General features: G+C 36.5%; 1 protein-coding gene across 2 annotated transcripts in view; it reads left to right on the top strand.

Annotated features, from left to right (window-relative positions):
• LOC123561469 (uncharacterized) overlaps positions 1-16,359 on the top strand; it is a 66,386-nt gene that overhangs the window by 10,829 nt on the left and 39,198 nt on the right. For both annotated transcript variants that reach the window (XM_045353858.2, XM_045353859.2), the window contains exons 10-18: positions 3,320-3,438; positions 3,689-3,783; positions 4,175-4,327; positions 8,671-8,795; positions 9,033-9,185; positions 9,456-9,671; positions 10,784-10,873; positions 11,551-11,631; positions 12,069-12,201. In XM_045353858.2, coding sequence (XP_045209793.2) covers positions 3,320-3,438; positions 3,689-3,783; positions 4,175-4,327; positions 8,671-8,795; positions 9,033-9,185; positions 9,456-9,671; positions 10,784-10,873; positions 11,551-11,631; positions 12,069-12,201 — 1,165 coding nt within the window. The remainder of the gene's footprint in view (positions 1-3,319; positions 3,439-3,688; positions 3,784-4,174; positions 4,328-8,670; positions 8,796-9,032; positions 9,186-9,455; positions 9,672-10,783; positions 10,874-11,550; positions 11,632-12,068; positions 12,202-16,359) is intronic.

Below are 16,359 nucleotides of genomic sequence, written 5' to 3'. Positions count from 1 at the left end.
GTAACATCTACATATATCAGATTGAAACTTTACAAAATGCTTCTCTGTCATCAGACATATTGCAATTATCATGTTAGATAACTTCTGCTTTCTCAGTAATCACCAACGTCTCTCTTGTTTTAAATTAATTCAAATTATTGCCCTTGATTGACTTTGAAAATTTTGCCGAGGCTGAGGGGTGAAATCCACGCTGGAGTAGTAAATCCCGCTTGATTTCGTAAGTTGCAATATTCTTATACAAATACAAATACAAATACATGGCATTTATATAGCGCAAAAATTATAAAATATTCTATTGCGCTTTACAATTACATAACACACATTTAACATATATACATACAAAATATGAACAGGATTCTAGAACTTAGATTTAAAGATTTTGATATGTGTAAATACTATTTTACACCACTTCTGATATTTTGTATTTTAACAAGACTACACTCATTGTTCATGAAACTGCCTTTATAAATGTGTTTTCAGTTTTGATCTAAAGCCGGCTTCAGACTGAATGTTTTTCAGATAGCTAGGCAGATCGTTCCGCCATTTGGGACGAACGACTGCCATAGATCTGTCTGCTAATTTTGTTCGCCATCTAGGGATGTTAAAGTTAGTGTCACTTTGTGAGCGAAGTCTGTATCGTTGTCGAGTAGGTACAAACATTTCCCTCAGATATACTTGAGCTGTACCATTAATGACACTGAAGACTATTACTAAAACTTTCAACATGACTCTAGCCTTAACTGGAAGCCAGTGTAATTCTTTCAGAAGTTCGGTACTTGGTTTTTCATAGGAAGCATTCTTGACTACTCTAGCGGCATGATTTTGGATTTGCTGTAGTTTATTTGATTTGGTAGGCTGGAATTTCTGTAAATAAACTGTTGCAGAAGTCAATGTGAGGATGAACCAATCCATGCACTAATGATTCAGTTGACTTGTGTGTGAGTATAGCTTTTTGATGTTTCCTTCTGCTTCTCCAATCTTGTTCTGGTAGTACTCAGCCTTGGCCCTAGAAAGTTCAGCACTATATACATTTCTTACACCACTATACACTTTCTTTGAAAGGTCAGCTTTGTCATTCATAAAGATTTTTTCTATTGATCGTTTGTATTGTTTCAGCTGTTTTAGGTATCCAGAGTACCAAGGAACTGTAGGTCTACAGAGAATAGTTCTTTCCTTTAGAGGGGCATGTTTCTGAACAATGTCGGAGGTGATTCTAGTGAACTCAGACACAAGATCATTGACATTGGACGCGTTCACTACAGTGTTATTTAATTGACCGAATTCTGATTGTAATATGTCACTGGATACAGATTTCCAATTGCGAGATTTGATTTCTTTCCTGATCAAGGGAGGGCGACACTGTTCAATGTTACAACTAACAAAGCAGTGGTCAGAGATGTAATAGTCTGGCAAAGGTTCTGAGACATTCACATGTTTGTCTTCTAGCTTTGTGATGATCAGGTCAAGAATATGACCACCAAAATGAGTAGGAGCATTGACATGTTGAACCAGTCCCAAAGATCTCAAACACTGCTGAAATTGTTTTGTGTAGCAGTCTGACTTATTATCCATGTGGATGTTAAAGTCACCTAACAGCACCAGAGACTCGGATCTTGTCGTTATTTGTTCAAGAAACTCAGTGAATTCTGTCATAAACATAGCCTGAGTTACTGGGTGTCTCTCCGAATATGGCGGTCTATATATACCAAAGATGTAGAGGATGAATGACTGACTACGTACTTTCCATTCAGCACATTCAAAGGACTGAAAGGTTTCTGCTGGGCATCTTGACACTTTGAGATTGTTTCTGTATAACAGGGCAAGTCCTCCACCTTTAGTAAAGGTTTTACGGTCGGGTCTCGGGACATCATCAAAGCAGTAACCATCCTGAGACAATCCCCCCCCCCCCCGACAACGTCATCACCGTCCGGCTGTAGCCAAGTTTCAGTGATCACACAGAGGTCTATACCCTCCTCTAATATGTGCTGGAGAAGGTCAGCAGACTTTCCTCGCATAGACCTTATGTTCACAGTTGAAAGTTTCAGTTGTTTATTTCTTTGGGCATTCAATAAAAATGAATGATCTAGTTTAATTTGGATCAAATTTGAACGTTCCTGTCGTTTCTTTCTGTGTGCGTTTGTTATAAATGTATAACCTAGTTTAATTTGGGTCGAATTTGTCAAATGAATATGAGCTTTAGATTTAATCCTTGGGCGACCAGCTCGTCAAAAGATTATACTTTTTCAACATAGCTAAAGTTTCTTTATTCGGTATTGTATACCTCCTAGGCACATCTCTATAATCCAGTAATTGGTCTCTAATGTATTGTCTACCTGACATGGATTAGCCATAATTTCGAGTGAGATGTTGTTCACCAAAACTGACTGAAATTATTGAAACGTTACTCCAATATTTGTCAAATTACGATTGTTTTACATCAAAGTTATTCGTAAATCCAATGATAATTCCACAAAATAAATTCTGCAGTATGTTGGTCACCAGTTTATTAAAAACTGAGCAAAAAATCCAATCTCTAGATTCACTGGTTTTTGCAAAATAATCCAATTTTGCAGAGCAAAATAAAATTCTATTTCATGTATAAAAACAAACACTCAATTATTTCTTTAAACGACGAAAACAAGTGTCAGATATTAAAGTAAAAAGCAAAGAAAAAGTAACCAGAGCAAGCCAAATTGCCAGATTTGGAAAATAAAGCCGGAAAAAGAAATGCTGATCACATAACTTAACTTAGTTTAATACTTACATGTCTTCTCCATTCTACAAGATTTTTTTCCCTTTCCATTCATGTATGCTAAATTTCATAAACTGAGTGAATAAGAAACTTAATTTTGCTGACGAAATTGTTATATATAGGTCTCTTTCAGCATGTCATTATGGAATAATGGAATATTATATCTTAAATGCATTTGTTGTACACATGTACATATATTTTGTATATACTGTTCTCGTATTTGTATTTAATTGTATTGTATGATTCATATGCTCTTCGTCATTGGAGGAAATAAAGAAATATATATATATATATATATATATATATATATATATATATATATATATATATATATATATATATATATATATATATATATATATATACGTTACTTTGAGACACTATATGCATTGCATCTTTTATTGTCGTTTATTTTTCTCACTCGGGCTAAACTTGATGAAAAATGGTAGTATTAAATAAGTTCAGAATACGGACATTTTCTCATTTAAGGAGGAATATCTGCAACATGATAATTAGAATGCACAGGATATTCTGTATCCTTATATTGTTGTTTCTTTAATACTGTAGTCACAAGTGATATGCCGTCCCGGAGATCCCGGTCACGTGATATTATTCAATGTGGACAATTTAGGAACAGTTCGGTGTCCGGTGGGGGCTGTAGCGGTCGGCTGTAGTTACTGGACAACGTAATTGATTTATTTAGAATATTTCACATACAATATTGGTCAAACTCTGGACGTTATTCTTAGAAATAATGACATAATTATAGACACTTTCTAAATTAATAGTTTTGATAAACACTGTATTTGTAGATCTATTTTAAGTTCGCACTTCCATTTCCTTCTAAAGTCTTTAATTTTTTTAACACACATTCTTATAATTCGCCACCTAGAAAAAGTCGAAACTGTACTAAAAAGGGACTGTCATCCATTTCAGGTACGCTGCAGGAGTAGTACACGGTCAGAGTTTAATGGACGGCGGCATATGTGGTATATCCAACAATACCGTATGGGTTCAAGCAAGATGTAAACGTATGATTTATTTGAAGCTTTTTTTATATGTGCTGATTATTTCTTATACAAAGCTTAATATGAAATGTATGTAAGACTTGGCTATAATCTTAAGACTTCCCTATACTGAAGCTTATTTACATGTTTTACTCATACGTTCGCAAAACTATCAAAGATTAAAACCCATATAAATAGCACATGTACTGGCCAAATATTTTCCCCTACGTCATATAATTAGAGTTTTATAATTTGATAGACGGGAAAAATTTGGTCCGGCAGCTGTGATAGATACGAAATGAAGTTGATATGCTAGCTTTTAAGTTCACCTAGGACCCTTACATCACGATCGCGTCCAGCGGGTACCTGGTCTGAAATCCAGTTCGTAACATAATGAACATTTGATTGCTTTTAGAGTATATGTGTGGATGCAAGAACGGCGGGCATTGTAACAAGGTGACTGGAGAATGCGAGTGTCCACCTTCGTACTACGGAGCCAAGTGTGAAACCTTTGACTACTGTTCCTATTACGAGGATGTACATAATCACACAGCTTGTGATGTTGGGGGTAACTTTTTTCTCTTAATTATTTCTGCTTTTAAGGACATTCTATGAAATTGACTATTTTTCGACATTTTTTGTTTTTGTTTTACATTAATTCATCATACGTTGCTCCATCAGATGTTAAAAGTTCTAGTATAAAACCTTTTTTCCATGATTTATTTCAGAATAAACAATAACCCGTCTTTTCGCTAGGGCTTTTTTCATGGGTTTAGTCAAGTTATTAGTTCAAGCACGTGAATAAAGCCCATCCCGCTTCAACTTGATGAATATGCGGTAATGATAATAGAATCATCCAAGACTCATGAGGGAACAGTGGTGGGAGTTATTTTTGTCTTGCTGTAACCTGAATAAAATGAGTGCATTTCATCAGATAAATATAACGGATTATGATTGGCTCTTTTTTTACTAAGGGGAATTATTATTTGTATGATAAAAGTTTGAATTATAAATGATCTCTCAAGTAATTAATATATCAGTTTGCAAAATGAAGTTAGAGCTAGTTGTAAAGTTAGTTAGTAGAAATATCAGTTCTGTCCAGCCTTCCAGGAATGTGGGGCCGAAGGCTTTAATTCATAGAATTCATTTTCCCTTATTTTCCGGAGTAAATATATACAACTGAAGAGATTTAATTCCTTATTTACGAATGAAATAGCATAAAATATGTTTCTTTTAGGGATGCTCTAAGCCTCTTTAAGCTTTCTCCAAGCTTGCTTATATAATCTATCTGTTCTTGAATTATAAGCTTAGATGAAAATGGATGTGGGAAAATAATTTATTTGTCTCTATCTCCTTTTTCTAAAAGTTAAGGAAACAATATGATACGTTTTGTGGATTTTTTGAATTAATGATGAGAGAGTTGGATCTACATAAAGACAACGATAGATTTTTACCCCCCCCCCCCCCCCCCCCCCCCCAAACAAAAAAATATTCTAATAAACGTGGTATCAGGTTAATGCTTAAATCTTTTTTTCACCATTTTGAAATGCAAGATATCGTTTTCCTTCAGAAATAGGAGAAAAATATATTAATTTGAAATCATTTGTAACCTGTCACTGCACATAGTAACCTTAACAATTTCAGACTTGGAAAGGTCACTTTTAGAACATTATCAATTATATGTGTTTAAGTGGTAATTTTTCCATTGTCAGCTGCAGTTAGACTTTAAACAAGAAATGGTAATATTAGGTGAATGGTCTATTTGCCACAGTTGGGTACAGTAATACCAGGTGAATTATTCAGTATTTGCTTTCGTCACATCATGAACTGGTAATATTATATTAGATGAACCATCAGGGGTGTGGTAACGTTAAGTGAAATTTCAGTATTTACTACCGTAACATTACACCCTGACCGGGTAATGGTAACATTAAGTAAATTGTCCAGTTTTTACTACCATAAAACCATGATCGGGTAATGATGATATTAAGTGAATTGTCCAGAATTTACTACCGTAACACTTTGACTGGGTAATGGTAACATTAAGTGAATTGTCCAGGTTTTACTACCGTAACACTATGAACGTGTAATGGTAAATTGTCCAGTATTTACTACCATAAAAACATGATTGGGTAATGGTAAAGTTAAGTGAATTGCCCAGTATTTACTGCCGTTACACTGTGACCGGATAATGGTATTATTAATATAAGCTGAATCGTCCAGTGCACCATGAACGGGTAAAGGTAGATTTAGGTGAACTGTCCAGTATTTACTATTGTAACACAATGAATGGGCAGTATGGTAACGTCACCCGAATTGTCCAATAATTATTTCCTCAACACCATGAGTAGGTGACGATAAAATTAGGTGAATTGTACAGAAATTGCAACCGTATAGCCATGAAAGGTAATTGTAAGATTTAGTGAATTGTCCAGTACATTGTATTTATTACCGCAACACCATGAACGGGTAATATTTATTTTATACCCCCATCACACCAAGCTCGTTTTCAGTACGTTCTAAAAAATGTAGCCGAACGGGCTCAAACTGTGTGGCAACGGAACAAACGTAGAAGCGACGTTCTACAGTCTGTCTAAGAACTTTATGGACTGGCTCGGACGGGGTTGAACGGGAATGGTGCTCCAGAACGTTGAGCCTACTCAAAAATTTCTGCCGATCATTCCGTCCTACAGTTAGACGGACTGGCAACGTATTTAAAACGAGAAGGACGTACTAAGAACTGAACCGCCGTACTTCGATCGTACTAGAGACGTGGTATGACGAAATGCGATCGGGCGTCAATTTAAGTTTTGTGTGCACACCGACCGGTTCCGTTTGTAGCTCGTTTTATCCGTTCACAGAAAGATTTAACTCGACCGCATTACATCCTTCGTGCGTCGTTATTCCGTCTGAATACGATCAAAATAGAATACTAAGTTTGCAATACGTTTCTAAACAATTCTAAGAGATTGCAATACGTTCTCGGTACGCTCCGCACGTTTTTAGTACGTTTATTCACAGTTCCTACAACGTCGATCCCGTCTGCAGTACAATTACACAAGTTAGGGTATAAATACATGCCGTTGCCGTACAGGTTCAAGATTTGGACATAAGGTTGTCATGGTAATTTTCCAAATGTATTTGGTAAAATTATAAAACGTTTTATTAAAAGAGGTTACGACCCAACTGTTTTGAGACATACCGCATGTTTAGTACTAAGTTCAACCCGTTTACATTTGGACACTACGCTTCCCTCTTTGACTGTGTCTGACGGAAGAGGGGGAGGACTCTTTGATAAGCAGTTTTTAAATCCTACCAGGACTGAACTGTTTTGATATCTGTCTTCTGGCCTGTTTCGTCGGGCCCTTAAGTGTGTTTCTCTTGTTGCTCTGTCTTCTGAAAAGGCATTGAGTACATACGTTTTTGGTTCTAAAGGTTAGCTTTTTATATATTTATACACGAGCATTTTTGTGTTTTACATGCCATTTGTTTCCATAACGTGTGTTAGAGATTCACCTGGAGGGGATTACTTTTATTTACACTGTCCCGTGTCTTTGGAACATGGTGGGGGTAAGAGTGAGGTTGGGTGCGCACCATAAACTGGTTTAAGCTCCCAGTGGTGTTTTTGCCACTGACCGTTCCAAGGCGGTGCCCCACTGTGTTCCTTTGTTTGTTCGTTTTGTCCTCGTGTGTTGGCTTTGTGTGTGTGCGCGTGTGTGTGTGTGTGTGTGTTTGTGGTGTGCACGTCTGCGTGCTGTAGGTTTCGTTTTGGGGAGGCTGCGATTTTGGTACGTGGCATTCCCTGTTTGATATTTGTCTTTGTTTTTTAGCCAAGTTTATGCCTTTGCTTTTTTCTTCTTTGGTTTCTTAATCGGTCCTCCTTCATCCTCGGACTTTGAGACAGAGTCGTCAAAAGGTGCAGGGAATAAATCACGACGCTCATCCTCTCGACTTTCACGTTCAGGAGCTGACTCAATAGACTCTGTATCGGCTTCTGTGAGACATTGGTCTTTTACAGCTTTAACACTTTACACACCGTCTCTGTTTGGCTTCACTTTTCTTTGTATTCATATTGATACTTGCCTATTGCTGTGGATTTTTTTGTGTCTTGAGAGGTTGAAGAGACAAACAAGAATGAGAACTGGGCGAAACGTGGTGGCTTTTAATACCCATCGGGCCAGAACGTGATTGCAATTTACGTTCTGAACGTACTAGGGAGAGATGAGGACGTAATCAGAACGAGTTAAACTGTCTGTGAACGAGTTGGTCGAGTTAACAACTAGTTAGAACGTATTTCGACGTACTCGGAACGAAGTAGGACTAGTTACGAACTTCTTTAATCTGACTACAGACGGAATTGGACTGCCTACAAACGGTGTCCACATGAGGTGAACGGGCATTTTTTTCCGAACTGAACTTACTGTAAACGGACTTCCAACGGGATAAAGACGCGATGGACGTATCGAGAACTGTTTCAGAACTAACTACGATCGCATTATGGATATTTTCCGGCCAAAGACCAAACGTTCTAGCCAGATCGCAGCCCGTTTTACAATATTTTAGGACGGGTTGGGACTTTTTGAGAACTAGTTTGGTGTGATGGGGCTTAAACCGATACTTTACTACCTTCTGTACACACGTCACTTTTATAGTACTCACTTATATGTATGGATTTTTGAGATAAACTATTTTTCGCCTAAAATGTGTAGGTTAGTCCCTTTAATAGCAATCTATTTTTATTATCTAAGATAACAAATATTGACAGTAATATTCAATTTTACTGAAAATTTACAGTCCCATTCTGTATCTGCATCTACACCAAGACACATTTCATAAAATCTTTTGGTCGAGCAATTCTTATTTTCTCTGAAGAATTGAATGTGAAATTCCTTTAAACTTTGTATTGTATAGGTGTATGTACCCCTATGTATAAAGAAGTTATGAACACGATCGGTGGGGATAAAGCCGGGGACACGTGCATTTTCCCGTTTGACTATGGAAACTATACTTTCAACACATGCGTCGAGGACAACAGTGTATGTTGATTAATGTCTCTGTATTTTACGATACAAAGATAGTATTAAAATGCAAATAGACAGAAATGGTCTAAAACCAGTTTCTTCAAATATACAGTAAACTTGACTTTCTTCAACAAACACCTATACTGTTTTCTTTTCGATCTTATAGTAACCGTTTGAAATTCATGGTTCTTGGTAATCGTATTTTCATTAAAGTTGAAATGAATATCTAAAATATACATACATTGTTAAAAGGTCGGGCCTCCGTTTGCCTGTGCAGGGGAATTTGCTTTGTCGGAAAACTTCAAAAGCGGACCAACATACATTGACTTGGGACCTTGGAGCCCGGGTCCTCGGTATACGGTAGCTGCGTGGGTCAGGCCGGATCATATTGATACAATGAGGCAGGTACAGTAAATATAAGTATCCATGTTCTTTATTCATTTTTTCATGTAGATACAGGCAGTTTATGTTGTTATTCGTTTATACATTTCAATTTTAACAAAGACCGTAATAAAATATCTAGACTAAGTGCTAAGGTTTGTTTATATTTGATATTGCCATTGAAACAAAATGGCTGCTACTTTGGCTGATTTAAGCGGTAAAGAAAATAAAAGGCAAATAAAAAATAAAATAAAATGCAAGAATTATTATACTTTCTTCTTCTTAATTTGACAGACTATTGTTGGTGGAGCATCCGACTGCAATGATTTCGGTTTCAACTTCAATTCAGGGACATTCAGGGGATATCTCAAGTTATCAAAGGAATGTACACGTGACTTGGATGCTGGAAAACCATTGGCAACAATCGGCACGTGGTACATGGTCGCTGTCACCAGCAATGCTTCTCATGCAAAAATATATCTGAATGGGCAATTTAAAGAAATTAATACGGTAGGTAGATGTAATTACTGGCTGATTCGTAGCGGTATGTGTTAATAATGATTATTTTAACCTTTACCTTGCTTAATTTTTAATACAGACTGGTCCATCATCCAGTTTGGGCAGTAATATTTATTATTCAAAGAGGTGTTAACTGAAAAATTATTGACTGAATAGCGGCCCGTGCAGACATTGATCTGCCTGCATGGATGGTGTGCACTGGCCTCAAAGGCAGAATCACTTGCCGGTTGCAGGCTAAAGGTTAAATCATCTACCACTTCTAATTTGAAGAAATGTTTAATGGAATATTATATAAAAACACAAGCCAGCGAGGATGATATGGTGTATTACCAATGTGAGAATATACACCGAAAGTGATATAATTTTTCGAAGGTTGACAATATCCCATATCATCCAAGCAGGTCTGCGTTATTTCTTTTATTATACCGAAAAATCAAATTTTGAGATATTTTCCAAACGAAAATTTAGAACTAAGAATCTTCAATTGCAACTTCTTCGAATTAGTTTTAGTTGGAATGTTTATAAGCGTCTCAGTCGTCTGATCAACTCATTGGAACGCTTGACGGGACAGGATTTTGAAAATGAAAAGCCCACGGGTTGTTATTAAGAAGGCGTTAGACATCTTTAGATACTCCCAACAATCAATCTCTGATCATAACTGGGAGGTCGGGGCAGTTGTTAAAAGCATGTTGCTATGTTACATGATACATGATATTCATGTTGTTAAAAGAGTGAGAGCAGTAATATACACAGCTTGTTAAAAATAAAAACAGGATGATGACATTAGTACATATACGAATCTAGGTCAGATGTGAAGCACTGAAGGTTCACACTGTCCTTGATGTTATAAGGTAAGACTTACAAATAACTGATATCAAAAAAGCACTTTGTTGACCGCGGTAGCATCTGTGGTATACGCGAGCGAATATACATGGGTCAGAAAGGCACTTTATTTTCACCAACTGTTTTTTCCTATGTGTATACATATTAAAAATATTGAAACCGAGATAATCCAGACTTTTCACGACATTATATTGTTTACAGTACACAAGGCTTGCAATAATAAAAACATATTTGTAACATGTCTTTTTTTCTAACAACAGGTGTTGTTGAACCATATACCTACTACTGCTGGGTTCTGGATTGGTTCGGCTGTCTGTTGTCCCGCCGACTATTTCCGAGGAATGATTAAGGTTTGTTAAAACTTTTTACACCTTAATACATGTATTATACTAGGTTTGCTGCACTTTTGTTAATAGCAAAATGAAATTCCTAACCTTGTGTTGCAGTTTTTACATCTTTTTACTTAGTTGTAAATCAAACTGTTCTGGTGTTTTCTAACATTGACGGGTCCAGAATGCCTTCAATTTTGTTTACATTCAAGAAATAGAAATAGTCAAAATTCTAACGTACTTGTCTCGAAAATCCCATTTCCCGTCCTAGCATAAGTACATGAATTTACTCCAATTAAAATGAATAACACATACCAAGACCAGTCTTTTTTATGTTGAAATACATTTCATCCAAAGGCGCAAATGCATATTCGATCTATAAGACACAGAGATAGGATATGTTTGTGCATGCAACATTTACTTAAACATTAAAATGATAATGGCTTTATTTCATTTCATATATAATTTATATTAAAATACATTCAACAAGATTTTAATTAATACCTCGCACAATTATAATTTGCAAGAACAGATTAACGCAATGGACTTCGGATAGCTGCATTAACTTATAATTCTGAACTCACTATATTGACTATAATAACTTGTAAAGCTCAAATTACCGTATTATCTGGTTATTGTGGGTTAAAAATATATATGACTTGAATATGATATATTCTTTTACTCCTATGTGATTTCAGAATGTCAAAGTATGGAATCGAGAACTAACGAATGAAGAAATAAACCGTTCCATGTACAACATTGGTACACAAAACTCAACGGTAAGTTGTTTATAGACAGCCTTTATAACTCTGAATGATCCGTTCCTTTTGAATAAAGATTGAAACTGCAGAATACGCCAAAAGACTTGTCAATTTTGTGTATCTTGCTGCCTAAAAGCATAAATTTTTCGCGAACATTTAATGAAATGATGCGCTTATTTTAATTTAACATGAGAACGCGAAAAATGAAAATGCCAAGTTTAAAATTTTACGTTTTTGCGTTTTGAACTAATATGACACCATATTTGAATACAAATTAGAAATATACAATACATATATCAAACCCACCACCGTAGATTCAACATAATAAGATATAAATACCTATACTCGAGCGTACCTTATCTAAAGTAGAACTTCACTGTCTCACATGAGTTAAATATTTACATATTTAACAGCCATGTAAGAGACATATTTTAATAATTTGACATATTAATCAGACTGAAGCCCTGAATGACGGTTTAGTTGGCCACTGGGAGCTGGGTGACACAACCCTGCCAGCGTGTTCAGGAGGTCTAGAAGTGGATCACGGTGGAGACGACTGGATCTTAAAAGACACGGAGATTATCAGTGGTCAGTAGCTAGAATATTTTGTTGGTTGAAAGCTAAACAGTTCTAAGAGATTTTATGAGTATTCACCTACACATGTTAATTTACTAGAAATGAAATCATACGTTTTAGTAGACTATCTTCTGAAAGAAAATGCACCTTTTGTAATAATGATGTAGGTGATGAATTTCTCTCTTTTTATACGCCAAAAATTTGTTAATGAAGGAAAAAAATGTTCCGGTGTTTGAAACGATATTTCTATGTTAATCCAAACTTTTTCTTATACATTGGAAGAATTGTTTTCTAGCACAAATATAACTGTAATGAACAAACTTAGTATATTTGTTGGCGTAATTATTAAGAACTTTTTACGCTAATATTTTTATTGGAAAATTGGTAGACTTATATACTTTACAAATACAAAAGGTCTACATTATCGCCGTTCAATATGCTTTGTAGTATATTTTAGTTAAGTTGGTCTGCAGTTCGCAGTTCGCAGTTCGCGTTTCGAATTGCGAACTGCAAACTGGTCTGCAGTTCGCAGTTCGCAGTTCGCGATTCGAATAGCGAACTGCAAACTGGTCTGCAGTTCGCAATTCGAATTGCGAACAGTAAACTGGTCTGCACTTTACGATTCAAATGTCAACGTGCAGTCTGATCAACAATGTCCTGCACATTGCAGACAAGAATGCATTTCACAGTTGGTCTCAGTTCTCGTTTCGAACTGCGAACTGCAAACTGGTCTGCAGTTTGCGATTCGTGCTGCGAACTGCAAACTAGTCTGCAGTTTACGATTCAAATTTCAAAATGTGCAGTCTGATCAGCACTGCCCGGCAAATTGTAGACAAGAATGCATTTCACATTTGGTCTGAAGTTAGCAGTTTGCATTTCGAATTGCGAACTGCAAACTGGTCTGCAGTTCGCAATTCGAATTGCAAACTGTAAACTGGTCTGCGCTTTACCATTCAAATGTCAACGTGCAGTCTGATCAACACTGTCCTGCGCATTGCAGACAAGAATGCATTTCACAGTTGGTCTGCAGTTCGCGTTTCGAATTGCGAACTGCAAACTGGTCTGCAGTTCGCGATTCAAATTCGAACTGCAAACTGGTCTGCAGTTTGAGATTCATATTGCGAACTGTAAACTGGGCTGCAGTTTACAATTCAAATTTCAAAGTGCAGTCTGATCAGCACTGTCCAGCGCATTGCGGACAAGAATGCATTTCATAATTAGTCTGCAGTTTGCATTTCGCGTTTCCAACTACGAACTGCAAACTGGTCCGCAGTTCGCGTTCCGAATTGCAAACTGCAATCTTGTCTGCTGATTACAATAAAAATTTCAAAGTGCAGTCTGATCAGCACTTTCTTACGCATTGCAGACAAGAATCCATTTCACAGTTGGTCTATAGTTCGCAGGTTGTGTTTCCAGTTGCGAACTGCAAACTGGTCTGCAGTTCGCAGTTCGCGTTTCGAATTGCGAACTGGTCTGCAGTTCGCAGTTCGCGATTCGAATTGCGAACTGCAAACTGGTCTGCAGTTCGCGAATTGAATTCGAACTGCAAACTGGTCTGCAGGTCGGGATTCGTGTTGCAAACTGTAAACTGGGCTACAATTTACGATTCAAATTTCAAAGTCAAGTCAAGTTTATTTGCAAATCGCAGTTATCTGCCTTTGGCAATATACAATTATGAATATGGCAAACATACAATTCGTACAATATAAAGTAGTTTTAAAGCGTTAACAAAAAAATTCATACGTTACATCATGTAGTTAACATATCAAGCGTTTTGTAACAACTCAGCTCTACGGCTAAAAGCAAATTTCAAGAATTTACATAGATTGTATACTTGCTTTTTCTTAGAGTTTGACATAACTCGAACAAATTTGTCAACAGTTGGAAAAGCTGATGGTATCTTATGAAGAATTCTTAAATCTCTATATACTGGACAACATAACAAGAAATGAAATTCATTTTCAACAAAATTCTGTGAACATAATTTACAAAGTCTATCTTGTCTATCCAAACCACTATATCTACCAACTTCAATTTCTAAAGAATGCGAACACAATCTAAAACGAGATAACTCTTTACATAATTTATTGTTCCCTACATTATCTAAATATTTCTCGAAACAAAAAACATCTTTGTATTTTCTGTATAAATCAAGTTTCGACATATTATTAATAGAGTCGTGCCATTTCTGTACGAACTGGTCACGCAGACGTTGCTTAAATAGTGCTGTGTAGTTAATATTATTGTCGAAATGCTCCATAACATCTGCATATCCTAAGTTATTAATAAGGTTATGAATATTAGTAGCCCAGCAATTACCTCTTACATTATTTAGCTGATCAATATAATTGTTGAAAGTTCAGTGTGATCAGCTAACTAATACAGATGGATAACTCTAGTTACCCTAAACGGTGTTATTTTATGCTAAAATCTTTAGATAACGTAGGTAGAATCACCTGGGCTACTCAGGTCAAACACTTGTTATTTTTGTATGGTTTGGTTATGTTTGTGTTTCACATGATGTTGGAAATATTGACTACTTCGTTAGTATTTTTCGTCAAAGATTGTCATAAACAAAACTGGAAAGAGTCTATCGAAGAATCAAGTAGATGTCACCATTATAAACATTTTAAAACTTTATTAAATACAGAACGTTACCTTACAATAAATTTGCCATTTAAATACAGACTAGCAATGTCAAAATTTCGTTGTTCAAGCCATAAGCTGCATGTTGAAACTGGTAGGCACAACAATACACCTTTTGAATCTCGTATCTTCGTATCTGCCAATTTTGTTATAATAGAAGTAACACTAGTATTGTTGAATGTGAATATCATGCTTTTTTTTCAATGTGAGAAATTTAGTGAGATCCGTAATCAGTATCTTCTTAATTGGTATTCATCTAACAGAAGTATACAAAGTTTTTATAACATACTTAGCTCTGAAAATGAAAAGGTGTTATATCTAACAGCATTTATCTTGAGAAACTTTTAAATAATGTTTGACCTGTTAAATGTGATATTCAGCAGCCTATGTTTACTAGTCGACTGTGTGCTGAACCTATGAATATGTACTTTAACTTATCCGATTGTATATGTATACATTTTGTGGGATCACAACTGTTTATATATTTACTTATTATATATTATGTAGTGTATTTTGGGCCGGAGGCCTTTGTTACATTTCATAAACTTTTGACTTGACTTGACTTGACTGTCCAGCGCATTGCGGACAAGAATGCATTTCATAATTAGTCTGCAGTTCGCATTTCGCGTTTCCAACTGCGAACTGCAAACTGGTCCGCAGTTCGCGTTCCGAATTGCAAACTGCAATCTTGTCGGCTGATTACAATAAAAATTTCAAAGTGCAGTCTGATCAGCACTTTCTTGCGCATTTCACAGTTGGTCTATAGTTCGCAGTTCGTGTTTCGAATTACGAACTGCAAACTGGTCTGCAGTTCGCAGTTCGAGTTTCGAATTGCGAACTGCAAACTGGTCTGCAGTTCGCAGTTCGCAGTTCGCGATTCGAATTGCGAACTGCAAACTGGTCTGCAGTTCGCGATTCGAATTCGAACTGCAAACTGGTCTGCAGTTCGGGATTCGTATTGCAAACTGTAAACTGGGCTACAATTTACGATTCAAATTTCAAAGTGCAGTCTGATCAGCACTGTCCAGCGCATTGCGGACAAGAATGCTTTTCATAATTAGTCTGCAGTTCGCATTTCGCGTTTCCAACTGCGAACTGCAAACTGGTCCGCAGTTCGCGTTCCAAATTGCAAACTGCAATCTTGTCTGCTGATTACAATAACAATTTCAAAGTGCAGTCTGATCAGCACTTTCTTGCGCATTGCAGACAAGCATGCATTTCACAGTTGGTCTATAGTTCTCAGTTTGTGTTTCAAATTGCGAACTGCAAACTGGTCCGCTGTTCGCAGTTCGCCTTTCGAATTGCGAACTGCAAACTGGCCTGCAGTTCGCAGTTCGCAGTTCGCGATTCGAATTGCGAACTGCAAACTGGTCTGCAGTTCGCGATTCAAATTCGAACTGAAAACTGGTCTACAGTTCGAGATTCGTATTGAGAACTGTACACTGTGCTGCAGTTTACGATTCTAATTTCAAAGTGCAGTCTGATCAGCACTGTCCAGCAAAATGTAGACAAGAATGCATTTCA

The sequence above is a fragment of the Mercenaria mercenaria genome, chromosome 10 (assembly GCF_021730395.1).
Source record: "Mercenaria mercenaria strain notata chromosome 10, MADL_Memer_1, whole genome shotgun sequence".
In the NCBI taxonomy this organism is placed as follows: Eukaryota; Metazoa; Mollusca; class Bivalvia; order Venerida; family Veneridae; genus Mercenaria; species Mercenaria mercenaria.
The sequence above is the reverse complement of the archived record's forward strand: the minus strand, read 5'-3'. Positions and strand labels throughout refer to the sequence as shown.